A 15,301-nucleotide genomic window follows, 5' to 3' on the forward strand; every position below is an offset into this window, starting at 1 on the left:
GCACGATGCCCTAATTGCCTTAAAACAGAATTCCACTTACAGCTAGTTTAGAAACATACAAGCAGAATGTCTGTGCACTATAAAATATGTTTACAGATATTCTATATGTCTGAAAGATATCAATTCGAAAAAGGAATGCTTAGATCAATCGATAGCACTCGAGCGTATACTTTATTTTTCAAATAAATAGTTAACTAGTTGGTTTGGTATTTAGCCTTGAGGCAAGTTACATGAACTTCCCGATATGTGTTAAACATCGACTTAATAAAAAAAAGTGTAAATAATATTCTTTACCAATCCTACTTTGATTGAAAAAACGATAATAATTTTAGCAAACTTTGACGAATTTGTAAAATTTTAAACTACTTGTCGTAAGGCCATAATATTACAGTAAGTTCTATAAGACCATGATGTATATCGCCAAAAAAAGTGCCATGAAAACTCGCTTATAAATTTTTTTTCAACAGTTAATTACAAGGAAACGGCTCGGTTAGTTTTCACCTAAAATTAATCAGTATCATTCCCAAACTATATATCTTTCGAACAGTTTTTGATTTGTTAAAATCGGTTCGGTTGGTAGGATGAGTTTAAATGTCGACGAAAATTTAACACTTTTTTTCAAGAGTTAATTACAAGAAAACGGCTCGGTAGATTTTCGCCTTACAATAAAATTAATCAGTATCATTCCCAACTAATATCTTTCGAACAGTTTTTGAATTTTTAAAATCGGTTCGGTGATGAGCTTAAATGTCGACGAAAATTTAACACTTTTTTTCAACAGTTAATTACAAGAAAAACGGCCTCGGTAGATTTTCGCCTAAAATTAATCAGTATCATTCCCAACTAATATCTTTCGAAACAGTTTTGATTTTTTAAAATCGGTTCGGTAGGATGAGCTTAAATGTCGACGAAATTTAACACTTTTTTTCAACAGTTAATTACAAGAAAACGGCTCGGTAGATTTTCACCTAAAATTAATCAGTATCATTCCCAACTAATATCTTTCGAACAGTTTTTGATTTTTTAAAATCGGTTCGGTAGGATGAGCTTAAATGTGTACGAAAAGTTTTTTTTGAATTAAAGAAAACGGCTTGTCAGATCGTTGCACAAACTGACAAACGATAGTCCTCACCGAAATACATCAAATGGTTTTTAATTTCTAAAAATCGGTTCAGGCGTTTTTGAGAAAACGTCGATCAAAAGTCTAATTTTGACAAATGCCAAAAAGACCATACTGATTTTTGCAAACTTTGACGAATTTTTAAAGCTGAACCAGTTGTCGTAGGGCCGTAATATTTTAGTATGATCTAGAAGACTATGGTATCTATCGTCAAAAAATAATCATAAAAATCGTCGAAATTTTTTTTTTTAAAACTTTATTACAAGAAAACGGCCCGGCCGATCTCTACCAAAAAATAATCAGCACGATTCCCAACCAAAATCTTTCGAACGGTTTTTGAATTTCAAAATCGATTCAGAATTGCGGGCTAAAACGTTGACGAAAAATTTTTCACTTTTCTGCCATTATAAAGAAACGGCTTGGCCGATCGTCGCACAAAAACTTACAAACAATAGTTCTCGTCGAGATACATCGAATGGCTTTTAAATTTTTGAAATCGACCCAGCCGTTTTCGAGAAAAAGTCGATTTACGGCACAAAAATCTGTTCAAATACAAACACACACACACACAACACACACACACACACACACACACACCCACACACACATACTTTTTCCAAATTTGGTCTCATTCGATTCAGAATGGCTTGAAACGTCGAGAAAAACATAAAATTAGCGAATCGGATTTTTTGATTGAAAACATAACTTCTCCTTCGGGAAGTTAAAAATTCATAAATATCTAAATCTCAAATTCGGTTGATAAAGTCAATTATTACACATTTTGGGAAGTTAATGCAACTTGCCTCAAGGCTAAATGCCACATTCAACTAGTTTTAGGTTTGTGTCAGAATTTTTAATTCCAAACTTCGAAGTTTGCTGCTTATGTACAACATGCAAAATGTTATGCAAAATTTCTTATTCGTGCCGGTATAATAAAGAGCGTTTTATAGATTTTTTGTTAAATATAAAAAATAATAGTTAAATACGATTTTTTAAAGTTTTTGCTGAAATTGGAAAACACAAAGTGGGTGTGAGCAATACCGGCCTTATCTTCATAAACTATTAATAATTTTATAAGTATGGAGACTGGATACGGTTGTGCAGGATACGGTAGTGACAGTCGTAATTACAGCTACTATACTTTTGAGTTATGATCCAAAGACAGAAAGATGCATTTATTTTATAGAGTTGAATGTAATTCGAAAATTTCATGTTCGAATTCTTTTATTAATAGCTGTTAATTGTATACAGATAGTTTGTTATTTTTCTGTAAGTTGAACATTAGCAGTTATTTACCTACCAACAATCAGTTTTGCTATATAATATATAGCAATAATTAAATATGTAATATAGCAATAAAAAATATATAATAATTTAGCTCAGTCATAGTTATGATTTGTTTTCAAAAGTGTGCGTTGGTTACGGTTGTGGGAAATTTTGCGAGTAATGCACAATTGTGACATATATTTCTTGGGTAAAATTAAAATTCTTGGTCATTTTTGGGTAAAATTAAACATAACTAGTGGGGCGCATGGCATCGTGCCTTAAGGCAAATTGCTGCAACTTCCCGTACCAAAAATTTTTTTTTTTTAAAAAGATTAACATTTTTTAAAAAAAATTACTCTGAGAAAATTAGATTTTGAGAAACTATAAATTTTTGACAAAAATTTCCTTTTTTTTTTGAAAAAACCTTTTTGAAGAAAAGTGTATTTTGAAATATTTTGGAAGTTCTGAACTTTTTTTTCAAAGCAATCGTACTGCTTTAACTGCATATAGACGAAATATCGAAGCGCGTAAGCGACGCGCCGACGTCTAACAGAAAAACATTGGTACGGAACCCATAGGAATGTACACAAAATTTATACTTATTGTTAAAATCTCTATAAAATATTTGATAATTTGATGTGCATATGTCTAATGATCATTTTTGACCGCCAAATGGCATTTTTTTTTTACTTTTTTTACTAGATCTCCGAAACCGCTAGACCTGCCTTCATGAAAATTTGATCAGTTCTTTATTTTGTTGATACAAGTAAAATGTTTTATGAATTATTCAAATCGGACGCTCCGTTCCCTTAAAAATTGAGTTACCGTTTTTGGCACTTTTAGTCCCATATCTTCGGAACGGCTTGACCTGTCTTCGCCAAAAACTAATCAGCACGTTATTATTACAAATCGAATGTTTTTTAAATTATTCAAATCGCTTCATCCGTGTTCCCGAAATCGTCGACGAAAATTTGTATCCGCACACACACACACACAAGCACATACACACACACATACGAACACACACACGCACATACATCAATTTTTTCTAAGGTATGCCAAAATGTTCAATATAAAAATTTTCATTTTTGATTTTTTTGCGATTACTATAACTTGCCCTACGGGAAGTTAAAAAATCTAATTTATATGGGTACATCGAAGATAAAATACGAAAGAGAAAAAACAGAAAAATTTAATACAAAAAAGAAAAAAGATTTTCCAAAGAATTGAAAAACATTGTTAACTTTGTGTAAAAATATGTTTTGTTATTATTTATTTATTTTATTCATAAGCTTTGTTAACTTCACGTAGGGTAAGTTATAGTAATGGGCCAAAAATCGAAAATGAAATTTTTGCATATCTTCACGTTTTAGAGGTTTCTAAACATTTTGGCATACCTCAGAAAAATGAATGTGTGTGTGCGTGCGCGCGCACGTGTGTGTGTGGAGATACAGAGCAAAATGTAAAAAAATGGCAGTTTTTGAAAGAACTAAGCATACGAATTGAATGATTCAAAAAACTTTCTGCTTGTGTTGACAAAACAATTGCTTTTGGATTTTTTTTTAAATTTCAATTTTTTTTCAGAATATTTTTTTTGTATATCGAAAAAAATTCAGATTTTAATTTTAATTTTGGCTAAAGTTCTTAAAGCTCACTTATTTATGCTTATTTATCTATGACTTCTATACTCTAATAAATAATTTTAACTTTGTAACTCAGTTTATATAATTCTTATAAATATTAGACAATGTATTATAGTAGTATTAATAATCTTTTTGAAAACGTTTAATATTCCTGGAACATTTCGTTACGCTGCGGGAAGTTCCAGCAACTTGCCAAGGCACGATGCCATATACTACTAAATGTTTATGTTGTGGTGTGTTACATATTATTGCTATTGACGACAATAAAAGTCGTTATAAATCAATTTGGTGTTCATAGCTATTGTTTTTAACCTGTTTTTAGGTAAGTTTGAGGGACGGTTGTGACACTCGCCCTTTTCTTGTATGATTTGGTTCTATGGCTAATCCATCGTATTTAAGGACATGATTTCAGAATTTGCACATAAATGTTTAAAATACTATTTAATTTACATTTCTCTTAGATAATTGGTAAATTAACAAAATTATTCTGATCAAATAGAAAAGTGTAACCCAGCCTCCTGTTCATTTGTTACACTTTGATGTTATTCTTTTACTTTAGGCTTTATTAAAATAAAATATGTTCGACTTGGTAACTAATAACTAAATAAAAGTTGCTCCCAGGCTGAGATCGATTTAGTTTTTTAGTACCTAGTAGGTACAACTACGACTAAGGCAAGCAGTTTTTCTTCTTTTTCCACTTTGCTTTGATTGTCAATATCCACTTTCGACTTATAGATTATGATGTAATCTGATTGTAGAAACTAGCAGTGACTAAAAGGAACATTTTATAGATTATGAGTTTTGAATATTGTTTTTTGCGAGCGCTGATTTTAATGTGAGTAATAGATTTGCGTACTACAAAATTACTACGCTTTGACTAATATATCAAATATCATAAACAATAAACAAAAGGTATAATACGCACAATTATTATTAAAATAAATTTCAATGCGCTGTAAAATTTATAATCTGACCATAATTTATACAATTATTTATATCAGTTTTAATATAATCTAATCTATTAAAAACGTAAGATAAAATGAATAATTTTATGCATGCTGTTATGAAACATCAATAGTATGTTTAAGTAATTGACTTAATCAACTAAAATTTAGATTTAGATATTTCGATAAAAATTTCATCTATTTATTTTAAAAATACAGTTATCGCTATCAATTAAATCTAAACATTACAATTTTCAATTGAATTTTCTCAAACACATTTAAATTATCTTTAATTATGTTAATTATAATGCACAGACACGTGCTTGTATGCTCTAAAATTGTGGCTTATCATTATAAATTTTAATAAATTTTGAAGTTTGACCCATCACATCACAAAAGCAACTTTTGACATAAATTTTGACTATAATATATTTTCAATCTTTGATGAATTTTTAAAATTAAACTACTTGCCATACGTGCGTAAAATTTTAGTATGTTGTTCAGGACCATGATATCCATCAGCATAAAAAGTTTCATCAAAAAAATTTGTTCAACTGTTAATTACGAAAAAAACGGCTCGGCGGATCTTTGTCCAAAACTAATCAGGACGAATCCCAAAAAATATCTTTCAAAGGGACCCTAAAATAGTTTTTAAATTTTTAAAATTGATTCAGTATTTTTGGCTAAAACGTGGATGAAAATTTTTTTACTTTTCTGCTAATTACAAAAAACGACTTTGGCGATCTTATCAAAAATCTAACCGATGCGAGTGCTTATCAAGTTTCATCGAATGACTTTTAAATTTTTGAAATCCGTTTAGGCGTTTCAGAGAAATCGTCGATTAAAGGTCTAATTGTGAAAAATGCCAAGAAAACGCGACTATTTTTTCAAACTTTGATGAATTTTCAAAGTTAAAGGACTTGTCTTGTTAATTACAAGAACTTGTGCCAGTGAATCTTTACCAAAAACTAATCAGGTCGATTCCCAACCAATATTTCAATTTCAAACGGTTTTCGAATTTTTAAAATCGATTGAGAATTGCGGGCTAAACCGTCGACGAATTTTTTTCCGCTTTTCTACAATTTACAAAGAAACGGCACGGCCGATCGTTGCTCAAAGCTGGTAAACGCTAGTCCCCATCGAGATGCATCGAATGGCTTTTAAATTTTTGAAATCGGTCCAGCCGTTTTTAAGAAAACGTTGATTTACGGTGAAAAATTTGTTCACACACACACACAAACATACTTTTTCCAAATTTGGTCTCATTCGATTCAGAATGGCTTGAAACGTCGAGAAAACATAAAATTAGCAATTCGAATTTTCTGATGAAAACATAAACTTCTCTTTCGGGAAGTTAATAAACATTATTTCACCAGGAATTGCCTTTTATAAAATAAGTTCTCCAATATTTAATTACAACTTTCAAATTTTGAATAGTTGTTTTGTGTCGCTGCGGTTGGTATCACCCATTCAGGTTGTATATTTTGACTGAACTGACTTTTGCAAATGGTGCAAGTGATTTATGTATAAGTGTAGAAATTTGATTTGTTAATAAATGTTCATTACAAATTGTTTGGCAGTTAGTTTAAAGTAATTGAAATTAGTTTTTACGTAATATGAGATCGAGCAAATGGCTACACAAGCACATGAGGCTAATAGCCCACATCAAAATTTTGTAGAAGAAATAAATTACAATGAGATTGAAAGACTGAAGGTAGAATTGGGAATGAAATGATAACAAAAACAACATTTGCTCATATTCTTAAAACCTATTTATTTATAATTAACTTCATATGTCATACATTCATCAAAATAATTTGTTATTTATACATTTGAGGTTATACAATCTAGAATTAATGATAAATCACTGTATTCAACAATGTATCTGTATCCACAAAATTGATTTTTTTTTATTACACAGATTGTAGGCAAAGGATCCTTTGGTGTTGTTTGGAAAGCAAAATGGAAAGGAATATATGTAGCTGTCAAGGATATAGAATCAGAAGCAGAAAGGAAAGCCTTTTCTGTTGAGGTTGTTTACAGTCGCACAATTATTATTTATTAAAATGATTATAAATTAATCATTCAATTTTACATTAGAAGATATCCCAATATTTATTTCCTACTAAATAGAAAGTGTTATCCCAAAATGAACAGTATGTATTGAGTTATTTGTAAATATTTATTTTAGGTAAGGCAATTGTCCAGAGTTTCACATCCAAATATTGTTAGATTATACGGGGCATGTTCACACGGACCTGCAGTATGTCTTGTAATGGAATATGCTGAAGGTGGTTCTTTATACAATGTATTACATTGCAACCCTAAACCCAAATACTCTGCGGCTCATGCTATGAGCTGGGCATTACAATGCGCTAAGGTAAAATCCATAAACTGTGATATTAATTGGCAATTCAATATTTCGATTACATTGTACGTAATTTTTTACAGGGTGTTGCATATTTACATGCAATGCAGCCAAAACCTTTAATACATAGAGATTTAAAACCTCCAAATTTATTATTAATTTCTGGAGGTAAAAAATTAAAAATATGTGATTTTGGTACAGCAGCTGATAAGTCTACTTACATGACAAACAATAAAGGCAGTGCTGCTTGGATGGCCCCTGAGGTAATTATTATATCAAAATACTATTATGTATTTAATTCCAAAGTTTCGATGAAAGAAAAAATTCAAATTGATCAATTGCGATTAAAAAAGAAGTAATATTAGTTAAAAACTAAAAAAAAATCTAGTATTGCTTGTAAAATTATCATACTTCTAGGTTTTTGAAGGATCTTCATATACAGAAAAATGTGATGTTTTTAGCTGGGGTATAATTCTTTGGGAAGTAATATCTCGAAGAAAACCATTTGACAAAATTGGTGGTAATGCATTCAGTATAATGTGGGCTGTACATAAAGGTATTGTAATTAAAATCTAGATTATACAGCAAGAAATATTTGATAATGACTTTTTTAGGTCAGAGACCGCCTTTGATAGAAAATTGTCCTGCACCTATAACAACATTGATGTGTGAATGCTGGCACCAGCAGCCATTACAACGACCATCTATGGCCGATGTGGTTGATAGGATGACAAAATTATCAGAATTTTTTCCTGGTGCAGATAAAGACCTTGAATATGATTCTGATGATTGTTCTACTGGTAACTCATTCATAAATATTCCTAATATTGATTTACATCATATATAGTGTGTGTTTGCTATAATAAATTTATAAATGCATACAATGATTAACATTTAGTAATCGTTGTATTTTATCATATATTTTCTTGAATAGTTTTTAATTATTAATTCTCATAAATATGTTCTATATTATGTTTGTTTTTCATAATGTGATTCATATTATGTTTACAGATGCTTATGAACCAGATTTTTCAAGCAGTTATGAAGATCAAACGCAGGAATTAGAAACAAATCATAACAGTTCAATGTACAGTACAATCAATAGTAATATTAAAAACAATGATAGTGACATGAGTGAATCTAATCCAAATCAGTCATTTTGGGAACGTAACAATGTAAATGACAATGAAAGAAATATATGGGGCCATAGTGTTCATTTTGTAAAAGGAGACAATAGTGAGCATAGTGCTTCTAGATCGGCAAATGGGGTAATAAATCAATTGGAATATTCTCAAATGGAGCCACTACAATTAGATATTGATCCGGTTTGTATAAATTAGATATTAATAAAGTGAAATTATATTTATAAAAAAATTGATAATTCATTTATTTAGTAATTTAAACTAACCTTGTCTAATTCTTATATTTTTCCGTATGAATCTTTATCTCAAATTTTTCTTATATTTCTGTTTACATGGTTATATTATGTCATTTTGTAATAAATTTTGTAATTTTTATCTTTCATTTTACTATTTTCAGAACACCTGGAATTTAGATACTGAAATTGAAAATATGGAATTAAGAAAAATGGCTGGTTTTGATAAATATATGTCCATTGGTGAGTTTCTTCAATTTTTTTAAATATTTTACATATAGGGAAATACGGACAAAATGGTATGAAACAAAATGACACAGTGGCTTAATTTAAAAAGTTTTTTATGTTTCCGTGACTATACAACATGAAGAAAGCCATAATAACAATCCTATCAGATGTTGGGCGTCTTAGTCATGGCCTTGTCTCAGTAATCAGTTCAAACGTCAAACGTTTTGCGTCTTGAAAAGTTTATGTTGTGGGTGTTTTTCTCATACTGTTTTGGGATCTATTTATTGAGATTTATGATAATTTCAATTAAAACCAATTAACTTATGCGAGTTTCGATTTTTTTTTTTTCAGTAATCAGGTGTTTCATGGAATTTTGATTAATTCTTTATTTAGTTTATTTCTGTTTACTTTTGGACAAAATTACACTACATACTTATACAATGAATTTTACTAGCAATTTCACTAGCATTATGGGGCGAGGAAAAAAAAATTAAAAACTGTCAAAAGCAATTGCCTTTTAACTTCTACCCCAAGCATGCCAGAAATAAGTACTAAAAACAGATCAAATGATCCCTCTATAAGCAGAAGAGACTTGCATTTATTGCAAAATCCCTCATTTTCCATTCTGAGCCAGTCGAAGATAGGTTATGATCTGTACCCTTTGCGTTTATGCTTCACAAGCTGATGTCCTAAAGAGGATAAAATGATTTATTTTTGAACTGCATTTTTGAAAATTAACATCTCAGTATGTCATAAACTATATATGCATATAGTATGGACAAAATGATTTTTGTTATAGGTTGCATTTTTTTCTTAATAAATATGTCATTATAATTCTTTCTTAATTAAAATGCTATCTTACTGGTAGTTAATGAACAAAAGATGAGTAAAGCCGATTGAGACTGATTATAATATAATTAAATAAATAGATATAAAAAAATAAAATAAAACACAATGTCATTATGTCCGTACTTCCCCTAAATTTAACAATTGTATTGAAAATACAATAAAAGTTAATTTTTCTAACATTATGTGTTTAGCTGATCGGGCAAATAAAAGATGTCAAAATCTTGCTTTGAGTAGAATTCTGTTGTAATATTATTCCAATTCAACTAACGCGCAATATTACAATGAACGGCGGGTTTTATATTACGTCAGTTATGCATTTATGTAGAACGTTAGTACTATAAAGATAATGAGTCATAAATAACAATTATATTAAATACGCATATCGTAATTATCAATTTTTCAAAGGACAAAGGTTGTTTTCTCGACGTTTCAAGTCATTCTTAATCATTTGATTTTAAATTGGTAAAAGTAGGCGTGCGAGTGTGTTTGTGTATGTACGTATATATGTATTTGTGTTTGTTGTATATGTGAGCCAAAAATTGATTTTTGTTGTCGATTTTTGAAAAACAACTGTGCCGATTTTAAAACTTTAGATGCCATTTGTCGAAACTTTATGAAATCCTGCGGTGATTAGTTTTTGGCGACAATCGGCCGAGCTATTTTCTTGCAATTAGAAGATAAATGCAAATTTTTTTGTTCATGTTTTAGCAAAAAAATCCCGAACCGGTTTTATCTAATCAAAAACTTTTCAAAAAATATTAGCTGAGAATCGCTCTAGTTAGTTTTTGGTAAAGATCGGTCGTGCTGTTTGTTATGAACCTTACCGAAAAAAAGTTTTTAATGAAACTTTTTATTAAGATATGGTTCATGGTCTTTAAGAACATTCTAAAATATTATGGGTTTACAAAAAGTGATCTAATTATAAAAATTCATCGAAGTTTGGAATAATGTGCCGTTTGAGTGAAAAATGTCAGTTTTTACTGATCATGTCGATTTCATACAAATATCGCAAAGTTTTCACAAAATATTACTTACACTTGAGTTTAATCCCTTAACTTGCAATGACAAGCATAGCCCCGCGTACAATGGCTAGGCCAAACGTAAATAATTACGATCATAACTCGCATACGATAATTTGGTCAAAACATAATGTAATATTACGCATTACAAAATATTTATTTATATAAAACTCCTAAATACAGAATAAATTTTATTTTTGTGATTAACGGTACACTGTGTTGGAAAATACGACGCTGCGCCAGCTTGTACACTTTGGCCTAACATTTTCGAATCTAAATCGTAGGTTAATATCGGCTTTAAATATGTATAATACGTACGTTAATCTTGGAATGTACCTTACAAAATTGTATTGAGAATGTATTATATAATGTTGTTGTTTTACTCCTGGCAGTTATATAACAATTGTACTTCCGCTTATAGAGTATCAGTAGATACTCTAGTATCTATAGTAGTATCAGATATGACTTAGCATCATTGTTGCGTGTTTGTTAACAAAGAAATTCGCATTTTGGTCCAATTAATTTTATGAATTAATGTTAGTGCGTGAATAATAAAACTGTCGTAAATGTACAAATAGTTCTTTTATCATTTTGAATAACAAATCGTTGTTTTACGAATTAATTTCTTTGTAAGTTTTTTCTGTTTTTGTCATACGAGAGTATATTATTTATAGTTATGTGATGTAAATAAATATTTCTTACCTCCAAATTTAGCTCAATATCTCTCTTTCTATTAGTTGTTGATATAAAACGCTTCTCACAACGTTACTTTTTAAAAGCGAAACCAACGGTTGGCTTATTATATTGATAATGCATTTTCTAATTGTATGGTATACAGTAAAGCCGACGAAGGGATATTTTTATTCGAGAACATAATTTTTAACATCCCGAAAGAGAAGTTTATGTTTTCATCAAAAAATCCGATTCGCTAATTTTATGTTTTCTCGACGTTTCAAGCCATTCTGAATCGAATGAGACAAAATTTGGAAAAAGTATGTATGTATGTGTGTGTGTGTATGTATATATGTACGTGAACAGATTTTTTGTCGTGAATCGACGTTTTCTCGGCTGGACCGATTTCAAAAATTTGAAAACCATTCGATGCACCTCGTTGAGTACTATTGTCACGTTTTAGCCCGCGGTTCTGAATTCATTTTGAATATTCAAAAACTTTTCGAAAGATATTGGTTGGGAATCGTGCTGATGAGTTTTCGGTAGAGATTGGCCGGGCCGTTTTCTTGTAATAAAGTGTTAAATTTTTCGACGATTTTTATTATTATTTTTTTGACGGTGGATACCATAGTCTTCTAGATCATACTAAAATAAAACGGCCCCACGACAACTCGTTTAGCTTTAAAAATTCGTCAAAGTTTGTAAAAATTAGTATCGTTTTTTTTGTTGTCAAAATTAGAACTTTCATCGACGTTTGCTTAAAAACGTCTGAACCGATTTCAGAAATTTAAAAACTATTTGATGTGTCTCAATAAGGACTGTTGGTTGTCAGTTTTGTGTGACGATCGGCCGAGCCGTTCCTTTGAAATTTTAAAAAAGTGTTAAACTTTCCGTCCACATTTAAGCTTATATCACCGAATTGATTTTAAAAAATCAAAAACTGTTCAAAAGATATTAGTTGCAAATGATACTGATTAGTTTTAGGTGAAAATCTACCGTTTTCTTGTAATTCGTTGTTGAAAAATAAATTTGAGCCGATTTTTATGAAATTTTTTTGATGATATATATCATGGTCTTAACAACTTATTGAAATAATACGGCCTTACGACGTTTGTTAAAATAAAAGTTATAGACGATTTACGACAGAGTACATGTTCTTAATAAAGCATTAAAGTCCTACGGAAACTGGTTTAATTATAAAATAATATTGATTTTTAAAAAATTTGCTTTCAGAAAATACTCCTACCGGGTTAACGTTTCGATTTTTAATAATGTGTAATAAATCCACTTTGAATACTTTTAACCACTCATAAATGAATTTATTTATCATGGATTAAGATGATTATTTACACATATCGGAAATTTCATGTAACTTGCCTTAAGGCAAAATACCAATACCAACTAGTTTTGATTTGTTTTCAAGCTAAAATGGATATCACTACTTCTTGATATCAGATTATCAAATCCGCAATATAAGATTAAACTCGGGACTTACAATGAAATTTAAACAATTTCGGCATATAAACATCATTTTGTTTGACGAATCGTTGTTGCGGATTATCGATCTGATTTAGGCCGCTGTTTGTTTCCGTGTTTAATTTTATTTATTAAAAAGAATTCTCTTGATATTAAACATGTCGGTCACGCACCTGTTGTCTCAAACTTGAACAGTGTTTGCCAGTATTTCTAAAATAAAGTGCTCTTGAACTAGTTTACGATGGAATTTTAGGTTTGTACTGTGATTGAGGTAGATTAGATGTAGTTTTAATAATATGTGACAATTACTATGCACATTTTTGAATGTTTTTTCACTGATTATATTACCAAATCACATACATATTAATATTATTCTAACAAAATCTTTCTTGCTCGGGAACGACTCCTGCCCGGACTATGGTGCGGTAATTATAAAAACATTTAGGTTATTAATTATGGGGGGAGACTGCTTTAGAGAATCAAAAAACGATTTTTTTTGCAAAAATGTCTTGCAAAATTAGCAAAAAATATATTCCTAAAATTTTAGAAACAAATTCAATTTTTTTTCGGAATTACAGGAGAAATAGTGAGCAAGCGATTTCTCGGTTTTTCATTTTTACGATTTTACCTAATTGGCGGGAAAGATACCGAAAAAACTGAACGTCCTAACGAAACGAGACAAAATTCATTGTATTCAGGATTAAATTCTATTCTACTTGAACATGAAAAAACAAACTTAAAAAAAAGTTATAATTAACCCACTTTTTAAGAAATCTAAAGTGAAATTTTGTATCAAAAAACATGATTTTTTTTTTCAAGTTGCAAAAAATTGGTGAATTTCTCATTTTTTCTGGATTTTTTAGGTTCAACTAGAAGAACCTATACTATCGAAAATATATATTTGCTTTGATTTTTAACTTCCCGTAGGGAAAGTTATAGTAATCGTAGAAAAATCAAAAATGAAAATTTTTATATATCTTTACGTTTCAAAGCCTTCTGAAAATTTTGGAATACCTGTGTGTGTGTGTATGTGTGTGTGCGCGTGTATATATGTGTGTGTGCGTGTATGTGTGTGTGTGTTTGTTCGGATACAAATTTTTGTCGACGATTTCGGGAACACGGATGAACCGATTTTAATAATTCAAAAAACATTCGATTCGTATTGATAAGGAGACGTGCTGATTAGGTTTTGGCGAAGACAGGTCTAGCCGTTTCAAAGATAAGGGCAAAAAGTGCCGAAAACGGCAACTCCGTTTTTAAGAGAACGGAGCGTCCGATTTTAATAATTCAAAAAACATTTTACTTGTATTGACAAGATGAAGAATTGATCAAATTGAGGGCAGGTCTAGCGGATTCGGAGATCTAACGAAAAAAGTAAAAAAATGCCATTTGGCGGTCAAAAATGATCATTAGATATATACACATCAAATTATCAGATATTTTATAGAGATTTTGACAATAAGTATAAATTTTGTTTACATTCCTATGGGTTTCGTACCAATGTTTATCCGTTAGACAGCGGCGCGGCGCATACGCGCTTTATATTTTATCTCTATGCAGTTAAAGCAGTACGATTGCTTTGAAAAAAAGTTCAGATCTTCCAAAATATGTCAAAATAAAGATAACATTTTTTTTTCAAAAAATTTTTTTTTCAAAAAAGAGTAATTTTTTGTCCAATTTATAGTTTCAATATCAATAATTTTTTAAACGGGAAGTTCCAGCAATTTGCCTTAAGGCACGATGCCATGCGCCCACTAGTTTTGTTTCGGATGGAAATTGTGAGCTGCATCTTTCCCGCTAAATGACACCTGCATACTTGTGGATGACGGACTAAAGCACTGCATATATATATATATATATAAAAGAAGTTAGTTTTGATGTTGAGAAATATGAGTGAGTTCTTCAAGGGCAATACATCAAATAAAAGGCAAAGATTTAGAAGTTAATCTTTAATTTTTTCCAAACATTTCGATATAGGATTTTATGTCATCATCAGTGGATGTACAGAATGAACATTGAAAAATTAATATAAACTAGGAAAAAATGACCGAAATTGGAAAAAGAACTATAGATACAAGTATTATAATTATAACAACAATAACAATTATAACTGTCATTATACCTGTAATTATAACAGTTATAATTGTTATTGTTGTTATAATTATAATACTTGTATCTATAGTTCATTTTCCAATTTCTGTCATTTTTTTCTAGTTCATATTAATTTTTCAATGTTCATTCTGTAGATCCACTGATACATAAAATCCTATGTCGAAACGTTTGGAAAAAAATTAGAGATTAAGGGGGTTGTTCTTTTTTTATTTTTGTTTGTTTCGGTTTT

General features: G+C 30.1%; 2 protein-coding genes across 3 annotated transcripts in view; one reads left to right on the plus strand and one right to left on the minus strand.

The window, feature by feature from the left end:
• LOC113375859 (protein lozenge-like) overlaps nt 1–15,301 on the minus strand; it is a 454,691-nt gene that overhangs the window by 172,959 nt on the left and 266,431 nt on the right. The window lies entirely within an intron of this gene.
• Nucleotides 6,482–15,301, plus strand: part of LOC113378260 (mitogen-activated protein kinase kinase kinase 7-like) — a 53,233-nt gene continuing 44,413 nt past the window's right edge. For both annotated transcript variants that reach the window (XM_026618790.1, XM_026618791.1), the window contains exons 1-8: nt 6,482–6,687; nt 6,895–7,005; nt 7,165–7,353; nt 7,425–7,604; nt 7,759–7,897; nt 7,956–8,141; nt 8,353–8,666; nt 8,881–8,959. In XM_026618790.1, coding sequence (XP_026474575.1) covers nt 6,604–6,687; nt 6,895–7,005; nt 7,165–7,353; nt 7,425–7,604; nt 7,759–7,897; nt 7,956–8,141; nt 8,353–8,666; nt 8,881–8,959 — 1,282 coding nt within the window. In that variant the 5' untranslated portion in view covers nt 6,482–6,603. The remainder of the gene's footprint in view (nt 6,688–6,894; nt 7,006–7,164; nt 7,354–7,424; nt 7,605–7,758; nt 7,898–7,955; nt 8,142–8,352; nt 8,667–8,880; nt 8,960–15,301) is intronic.

The sequence above is a fragment of the Ctenocephalides felis genome, unplaced genomic scaffold (genome assembly GCF_003426905.1).
Source record: "Ctenocephalides felis isolate EL2017-DRISC unplaced genomic scaffold, ASM342690v1 CF-g0.4_SCAFFOLD_01886, whole genome shotgun sequence".
Lineage (NCBI taxonomy): Eukaryota > Metazoa > Arthropoda > Insecta > Siphonaptera > Pulicidae > Ctenocephalides > Ctenocephalides felis.